Source organism: Cibotium barometz, chromosome 44 (assembly GCF_041138505.1).
Source record: "Cibotium barometz isolate CiBa-2024 chromosome 44, ASM4113850v1, whole genome shotgun sequence".
NCBI classification, from domain to species: domain Eukaryota; kingdom Viridiplantae; phylum Streptophyta; class Polypodiopsida; order Cyatheales; family Cibotiaceae; genus Cibotium; species Cibotium barometz.
Window position 1 is genome coordinate 3,981,798 of NC_141089.1, and position 9,398 is coordinate 3,991,195.

Consider the following 9,398-nt stretch of genomic DNA (forward strand, 5'->3'; position numbering starts at 1 on the left):
TTTAATATTCACTCTTGTAAAAGAATTCTGAATTCTTTTATAATAGTGGCAATATTCTCTCATATCTTTTTTTTGAAGAGTCGAGTGTCCCATAGATCCTACTTCATCTTCATGGATGCTCTTAGTGTCATGGTCTCATGGCAAACCAAAAAAGCAAAGCACTAGGGTAGAGGGACTGATAAGAGAATGTTATTGAAAAATGTAGAGATGGAGCAGACCACTTAGGAGTGTGTTAAGAGTTTATCGGTGGGTGTGAATGCAAGCCGTGCTCCTTGAACTTTTGGTGGGCTTGTGAGAGCATATTCTCCTTGGAGACACATCCCCCCTCTTGAGTGCTGCAGGGGAAAGTTATGCCTGCTTTGTTAAGGGACCATGGGACCAGTCCCTTCTGGTGTGTTCTGCCAGTCTTTTTCTTTTTCATCCGCATGTGGGTGGTGTGCGCCCAAAAGTAAAGGCCAGCCACATACACCCACCCACACGCACGCCGAAGCGCTCCGCACACGCCCACCCACCTCCTCTCTTGTTCTTATCTGATAAATCAGTCCTCGTTTTTTCTTGCCTCTTTGTGCCCTACCAAGCATTCGTTTTCCTGCTTCGTTTTGCTTTGCTTGCGTGCCTGCTTAAAAACCTCAGACCTTCTTCACATCTCTGCATAGCCCCCCCCTCCCCCCCCCTTCTCTCTCTCTCTCTCTCTCTCTCTAATGTTGCCCCCGGACCAGCACTCCCCCATGCGCCTCCGATCTGCGATGCTCTCCATCAAGGTCTTCCGCCTGCCCTCCTCCCTCGTCCCCTCCGCTACCTTCTCCGCCCCTCTCAGAAGGCTTAATGCCTTTTTCAAGATGAAGGGAGCCTGGAAGTAAGGGAGCTTGCCTTCCTTCCAAAGGTGTCCCCGTCTGCTGCAGCAGCAGCAGAACAAGGTTTTCTATGGCAGCATCAACATAATCATCATCATCATCATCAGGTATTGTCATCACATCCTTCATCATCATCATCATCATCATCATCATAACCATCTGCAAGGTGTACTCTCTACAATGACTGAAGCCCTCCTCACCATGCTCTCCATGGAGAGCCCTTCCACCCTGCTCTCCATAGACACCAATGTCCACGAAGAAGCCGCAGTATCGCGAGTACATCAACCAGCTGTGGCCGGCTGCCCCCCGGACATTAACCTGCCACTCTCCTCCCCAGACATGGGCACCCCTTCCCCCTGGCTGCCTTCGTCGGAGTCACCTGAACTCGATGTCAATCTCACCGTCCGCTCCTTTGCCCTTTCCAAGGGAAAAAGGCTGGCCAGGCGAGCAGACAGCATTTGGGGAGCGTGGTTCTTCTTTAATCACTATTTCAAGCCTTCTCGGACTGATAAACTGGGCCTCCGACTCAATCAGTTCATGGTGCAGCATGATATGGAGAACATGTACATGTGGGTTTTCCGCAAGAGGCCTGAGAATGCCTTGGGTAAGATGCAACTGCGAAGCTACATGAACGGACATGCCCGATTCGGAGAACCGCAGTTCCCTTTTAGTGTAGAGAAAGGGTTCAATCGCTCTCACCGGATGCAGAGGAAACATTACAGAGGGTTATCCAATCCGCAGTGTGTCCATGGGCTTGAAGTTGTGAGAAGTCCAAATCTATCCCTTGTAAGCGAGGAAGTTCAGAAAAGATGGATGGAGCTTACTGGCAGAGATCTGAACTGTACTTTGCCTTTGGAGGCAGGTGATTATTCAGCATGGCGTACGCTACCGTGCACGGACTTGGAGTTTGACAGGTCAGATGTGTCCAATGGCTCAGCCAAGAAGCAACAGTCCCCTAAATCTGTTGCAGGCGACTTTGGTGACTCAACTCTGAATTTGTCCTGCAAGCTGATTGGCCAGATGGGTGGGAGTAGCTTCACTGGCTCTCCATCGCTTAAGAAGAAACGCAAATGTGAAACGGTGCTCGGCAATGATGAGGAGTGCTGTGCTCCAAATGGCAGCCATTCAGGGGAAATACTGGGGGAAGAAATTCAGCAAGGTGAGCAGCCCCACTGGCTTGCATATTCCTCAGGAGTTATAGCGAAGGCATCCGGGCCAGTAACGGGAGCTAAGAGCATTTATGAAGATGAGAAGGGTTACTTGGTAATGGTTAGTCTGCCTTTCACCGATATGAAAAGGCTGAGGGTCTCTTGGCTCAACACTGCTACGCATGGTGTGGTGAAAGTTCATTGTTTCAGCACAGCGAGAATGCCAATGGTTACGAGGGGTGAGAGGACATTCAAGTTGACAGATCAGAACCCGGAGCATTGTCCTCAAGGTGAGTTTGTTCGTGAGATTCCCTTGGCAACAAGGATACCTGACAATGCCGAGTTGAAGGCGTTCTATGTGGAAGCAAGTGCAGGTCTGGAAATCATGGTTCCTAAGCACACTCGTTTTTCAGAGGAGAGGGAAGTGAGGGTGTATTTGCCACCTCAGTTAGGGAAAAACTAGGTTTTACATAAATATCTGAACTTCGAAACCTTACATAACTGATTATAAGACTCTGTACATATCTACCTAGATGTACCTGTGGCTGTGCATTACTTACTCTAGTACGGCTCAGGTGTCTTTACTTATGAGTTGTTAACTCAGTGGTGTTTACATGGGGCTTGTTTATGGACCTCGGCAGTTATTAGGTGGTGTGCTTCCATCTGGGTTGTGAGATCTAGTGCTTTGTCATTGTGTGTTGTTAGGGTCTACATGATACATTCCTGAACAATATTAAGTGTTATGCTTTTTCTTTTTGTAGCCAAGCCTTACATGTTTTATTATATTGACTTTTTGGATAGATGTAAAGTGTTAAATTGTTTTTGCTAACAATCTTTCCAGATAATGTTGTGTACAATGTTTTGAAAGCTACTCTTATTTTACAGAAAGCACATTTTTGTTTCTGTATTAGGATTTGCTTTTATTAATATGCACGAAGGTTTAAAAGTCCAATAGACCTGCTGCTAGGTGCTACTTGTTTCTCTTACAAGCAACTGTTTCTTTTTACTGTTTGTACCGGTGTCTATACTAGTTGTGATGGGACGGTGGAGGACCTGTTGAATGATAAGGTCTTGCCCTTTCATTCTTAGCCCTGTTTTGGTCAGGGTTGAGTCCTATTTGTTCTTCATATGGGCCAAACAAAATTCCAGCACTAGCAGCCCTTCCAAATTGCTTGCTGTTGTTATCAGAGCTAGCAATAGATGATGTCTAGGGAGGGACTTTCAAAATGCGGCTGTTTTTCAGGTGAAGAATGTATTATGAATGTCTTGGACAATATTAGCCAGACCTTTCGAAATCAAGTTCTTGGGAGCAGTCAAGTAGATGGGGTGCTTATGGTCTTTTGTCTGCTTACCAGGTACTTAAAAGTGGTTTCTTTGTCATAAGATGTGATTGCCTTTAAATGAGCTAACAAAGGCAGTTTTGTCAGTGCAGGGTTTAATGGATCTTAAGAAATGTAATTTGGTATGGAACCCAAGAGAAGGGTTACATTAGAAGGGTTTTTTTTGAAAGATGCAGGCAGTAGCGATTGGCATCTCTAGGTGGGAGGGGTCGTTTTTACAACCTTCTTGGGGGCAAGAACAAATATGATACTTGATTGAAGCTTTAAAATGTCAAAATTTTCCAGCTATAAGAATTCTGATTAAATTTTGCCAAATTATGGCTAGGCTTAGTCTTTGATGCTCTGAACTTTAGAAATGAAAAATTTGGAGCAGGTAGCCTTTGCAGATTGGAAGATGATATCTGAAACAACCATGCCTGGGCGGTGAACCAAGTTGATGCTTATGAGTTTCGACTCTAAAGTGCTAACTGCATGCACAGTCAAGTAAAAAGATAGCCTGGATCTCTAGATAAGGGACAGCTTTGGAGATAAAAGTTGGTGTATTTCAATGGGTGTTGGTTAGGAAGGAATAGATTTGGGGTGGTTTAAGAACTCAGACAAAATGTAAATACTTGCTTAAGTATACCTTGAGAGACGGTGAATTAACAAAATGTGTCCTTCAGACTTGTCAAGATACAGTATTTTGCATCCAGCTTAGGCTAAAGCCCTTCTATTTTCGGGCAAGTGACACAAAACAAGCAATGTCCGGATATCATTTATTAATGCCTTGTGGCAGTGAGGAACACTTGACAGATTTGTTTCAGTGGTTTACTAAATAAATCCAAGGAGCTCCAAAGGATCCCTTGCATGGTTGCTACAATGAGACATAGCTGTAACATTTACAGGTATTTTGGGTAGAAATTGTTCGATATAGCTGCTATCCTTTGAGCAAGCCATAGTCACCGGAAACGGTGGTTTCAGTCCCTAGAAACGTGTTTCTCTGTTTCAAGACTCCATCCGTTTCCATGGCCGTTTCTCGTTTCCCAAGTGAGTCACAGGAAACTTTCCACCCCAAAAAACTTGTTTCCCCATTTCCATTCCTCAAACATTTCCGTTCCTGTTTCTCGTTTCTGGCGACTATGGAGCAAGCACAAATAGACATCCATGAAGAGGTCAGGCAGCATTATGAGAGTTGGTTGTAGATTTGGGCACCAGAGGCAGCAGACTTGATACCATCAATGGGCAAGAAGAAGGGAGTGGCATTTGCCTTGGGATGTGTATGACTGCTGACAGTATTGCTTTGTTTTGAACCCTGAGTTACTTGTACTCTGTTCTGAACCAAAGTTTTAGCTTACGCAATGAAAAGGAAAGTTGTGCTTCCTTGAAATGCCTACTGGGTGATGCTTTAACAAGCACAAGACCTGTTTTTGGTCTTTTAAATCAAATCCGAAAGAATCAGCGACAAAAAATGAGAACACGTGAGAAAGACAAAAACCAAAACAAACAAGAGGATATTTGTGTAACCCGGGAGACTAGGGCCAAAAATGAGAACACGTGAGAAATACAAAACCAAAACAAACCAGAGGATATTTGTGTAACCGACTAGGGCCTTTGAGGCACTCAATGTCGAACATAGCGGTTATTTATACATTCATCATGCTGAAAGATAGAGATATGCGTAGGGACACCACACTGGGGTGACCCCTCCCACTTTGAATTACTCTACACTAGGCCCTTTGGATTACTCTACATGAGGCCGACGCCTCCCCCTTTGGGTGCCAAGGATTTTTTTCTTGGGTGTATCACAGGGGTGTGTTGCTGAGAGTATGCTCCATCAAGAGGTGTCCATTGAGAGTATCAAGAATTTATGCCCATCGGTCTTCATTGGGAGGACCAACCATTGAGTGGTGTCTTCATCTTGGAAGTGTCACCAGCTCGGATTTGGAGCATGTGAAGCTCCCCAAAAGTTTGTATAAGGTTTAAAAACGCGTGCATATCTCTGTTTTTAGCATTGTGGATATTCGAGTATCTTTATATTCAGTTCTGTGGTAATAATAGTCATGGTTGCTTTATTTTCGATTAGGCACCGAAGGTGTACAAAGTGTGTCAAAGGCCCTAGTCTCACTTTAGTTACAATGTCAGAGGTGTGCCCTCTTTATTGATGCATGTGAGCAAAGCGAGGTATGAGGGCTGACTAGAGAGTCTCAACAGGCTGTCTCGTAAGAGGTACTGTTGAAGGAAGACGGGTTGCCTTTCAATGGCAGGGCTTGAGGCAGGACAGTTGTGGTTGGAGTAGACAAAACTGGAAAGGGCATGGGAGGCCACAACTAGCCAGGCATGGGAAGTACTTTGTCACATATGGAAGCCTTTGTACCTTAATTACTAAGGTAATTGTTCACTTATTGTGGTGCATTAACTTGTTGAGAGTGGAGAGGAGAGAGAGAGACATACACTAGATTGGGTCGCAAAACCCATTGAAACTTTCTAGCATTCTTAAGTATTATGCTTATGGGTTGTCATAATTCAATTACAGAATCCTTTCTTCCCATATGTTGGACACAAAAATATCCAAACATGCCCAACACGGAAATCCATTCTAAGAAAGATAACTTGATATAAGCTGATATTTCTTGGTTGTCCCTCCGACCTTAATCCAAATACATTAAAAGATCGGGCATCCAACAAAGGTCTTGCCACGTGGCACTTGTTGATAGGACCCGCTCTAGTGTTCTTGGATTTCTTCCCGATTGGTGCAACTGCTGGCTCTCGGATTCCTATATATCTCCATGGCTCAATTAAAATGACTTTATTTAAATTGTCCCCTAGTCAAAACACAAGTAAATACTCAAAACACAAAGGTTTAGTAAAATGTAATTTGACCTAACCCTTACTTCTTTTATGTGTGCCCTATTCCATTGTTATCCGATTTCTATGTCCACATGAAGCTTAGTACAACTTGGGGATGCTTGATGCATGAACTCATGCACTTTATCATTCACTTCTTTTATGTGTGGCCTATTCCATTGTTCTTTGATTTCTGTGTCCACATCAAGCTTAGTACAACTTGAGGATGTTTGATGCGTGAACTCATGCACACTATCACTCACTCCCAAAACAATAATAGAGAGAAACATACGTGCTTGCATGGTGTGCAAAGCTATTCTTTTAGACTCTCGTTGTGAATGAATTAAAAGATGAGCATTGTGGGAGAAAATGCAATGGAGTAGCCATTTCTTTTTTAATATAACCAAGTTTATCCAAGTGAAACACTTTGTTGGAAGTTATCATTCTCTTAGGGATAATTTCCATATGCAACACAAGAGCCCTCTCAACATTTAGTTTGAACTCTTTGTTACGCTTATATCTACTTTTTGTGCTTAACAAAGACATGACTAGGTGCTAGCGTACTTGATATTATTATAGTTGAAGCATTATCTACTTCAGAGACAAAGCCTGTATACACCCTTTGAAAAATCCTTATCCTTGATTGTTGGCAGCAGAGGAACCTTTTGTAATATTCTACACACTAGAAGGTGCACTTAGAACTTCCAAAATGAAACAATCCATGTTCCACATGATGTGACATTGTGCAAACTAAATGAATTACTCTTGGATCTCATTTAATTATTCCTTCTTCTTTGGAAACATGGAGTTTCTTCTTTCCCAAAGTATTAATCAAAGCCTTGCAACATGCTCTCGTTGTGTTGAAAGATATCCAAAACTTTAACATCACCACACGGTTCTACCATTCTTTTAATAGATTAATTGGCATCATGGACATTTTATCTCCATGCTAACTATCTGTTCTTCTTTCCACTTTGAGGATATGTTTCTACTATTTCTAATCATAATTTTTTTAATAATCAGGTTTATGATGGTCATGCTCTAAAATCATACGTGGGTTGGTTGAACCCTTTTTGCTTCTAATGATATCTTTATGTGTGTAGATTAGGTGTTAATTTTCTACTATATATAGGAGTTGTCTCCCTTGTAAGAACCCTTTAAATTCTCAATGCTAGGTAGTGTTGTGCATTTAAAGGTGTGCATTTAAAGGACACACATAGTCAAATCTCATGCTAAGACCTCATTTAATTTAATATGTCTTGAGTATCCATGGGCTTCCCTCATATTGGAGTCTAATAAGTTGACAATGGGAACAAATCTTGCATTATGAACATAGCCCCCTACTAGTGTAAGATCCTCATGTCCCACCAAGACAACCACATTTGTAGTGTTGAAAGTTCATCTTCATTCATATGTTTTGAGCTCCACAACTTTCTCATGTCCTCCTTATAAACATCTATACTTGCATCATTTGAATACTCTACCATTTTCTACACAAGATCTTATATTCCTCTCAAAATTTTGGTTTGATACATATCTTATTATTATGCTCCTCCAAATACCCATCTCCGAATGAAATCCACATGACCTCTCTTTATTATCATTTTATTTTTCGTGACACCATTTTATATAGATTCATTATTGCATCTTCTATAAAGCCTCCACATACTCATCCCCGAATGAAATTTTTCGTGACACCATTTTATATAGAGTCATTACTGCATCTTCTATAAAGCCTCCCCATACTCATCCCCGAATGAAATTTGCATGACCTCTCTTTACTATCATTTTATTTTTAGTGACACCATTTTATATAGAGTCACTGCTACAAGCTAATTAGCACTATCATCATCTTTCATAAAGCCTCTAAACTCAAGTACTAGGGTAGCCATTCTTCACAGTATCCACGAAGATGTCGGTTCAATATAAGAGCTTACCTTAGCTTATGCCCAAACAAGTGTTGTTTGGTACTTTATTGTAGAGCCACAAAAAGTGACTTCCCATGTGGGTGCACTAGCGTGTTGTTCGCATCCTCTCCTAGTTGTTGCACCAAGGAGAATCCATGGCGATCGGAGTGAAGGTAGATCTCTCTTTGCCTAGATGGAGGCAAGAAGATAACCTTTTGGGTGGTTCTCTCTCGCAAGGAGAATCTTAAGCTTGGGAGAAACCTACACTCGATCCTATTTATACACAATCAAGCTATGCAAGAATCCCACAAACCACAAGAAAGCAAGAGAGTTGAGTTAAGAGGGAGAGATCACAATTATTTTATTGTAAGGGAATGAATGTCCGTTGCTTAATGTCAAAATTTACTTATATATAAATGGTGGCTAGCTTTCACACTTATATATTTTATTGTAAGGGAATGAATGTCCATTGCTTAATGTCAAAATTAACTTATATATAAATGGTGGCTAGGGTTCACACTTAGGTAAACAAAAATATAAAAAAAAACATGGCCACTAGTTTTGGTCTTAAGCAAGTGTGTACACAAAGTTTGTGACTTCCTTATTTGGCATTAATCTCACGAGTAAGGCTGCTTAAGGGACATGAAAATGAAATCATGTTAAACCACATCCGACAGAGTGGTTAAACATACCCCTTTCTTAATGGTGACCACATCCTTGCATCACCAAGCTCGGATGGTGAAGATGCTACTAGTTCTAGAGAATTGTGGATGATTAAAAATGTAACTGGTGTTGAGAGACCAATCCCCTAGTTTCAAGGCCCATTGGAGATAGATGTTGGTTGGCACATCTTGAGGTAAAGCTTATCGAGGCTTCATGTGTTGCAGGGTTAGCATAGAAATTCTTGATGTGAGGCATTAACTCCCCAGGATTGTGAGATGTTTGGGCTCGTTTAAAGAAAGACAACCCATGGCTTTTCTTGAGTGTCCATGCACCACATCCAGGTCATTTGAATGACTATTAGTGATGGTGGTCTGAATTTCTTTGATCTAGTAGTGTATGATTCTCTGAAATCTCATGGTGGTTTTAGTGCGAGTGTATGCTTCCCAAATCTCATGGTGGTACTAAAGAGATTGGACTTTGTGGTTTCTTGTCGCACTATTGTGGTGGTGAGGTTTTTGTTGTGAAGGTAGTTGAAGAAGAGGCAAATGATCCAATAATGGAGGCCAAAAACGAGTCGGTTTCTTTAAAGATATTTGGAGGTTATTCCTACATAATTGAAGATATTTGGAAGTTCTTGGGATGGGTCATACAATGACCCATGCT

General features: G+C 41.9%; 1 protein-coding gene across 1 annotated transcript; it reads left to right on the forward strand.

Annotated features, from left to right (window-relative positions):
- The first annotated feature begins 480 nt into the window (after positions 1-480).
- On the forward strand, positions 481-2,842 carry LOC147612875 (uncharacterized). The gene has a single exon (XM_086782142.1). It carries the CDS (start codon positions 1,035-1,037, stop codon positions 2,463-2,465), a length of 1,431 nt encoding a protein of 476 aa, XP_086638268.1. The 5' UTR covers positions 481-1,034; the 3' UTR covers positions 2,466-2,842.
- The last annotated feature ends 6,556 nt before the right edge of the window (positions 2,843-9,398 follow it).

What these genes read in the sequence shown, in the direction of transcription:
- LOC147612875 (XM_086782142.1), top strand. Translation starts at nt 1,035, where the DNA reads ATGACTGAAGCCCTCCTCACCATGCTCTCCATGGAGAGCCCTTCCACC.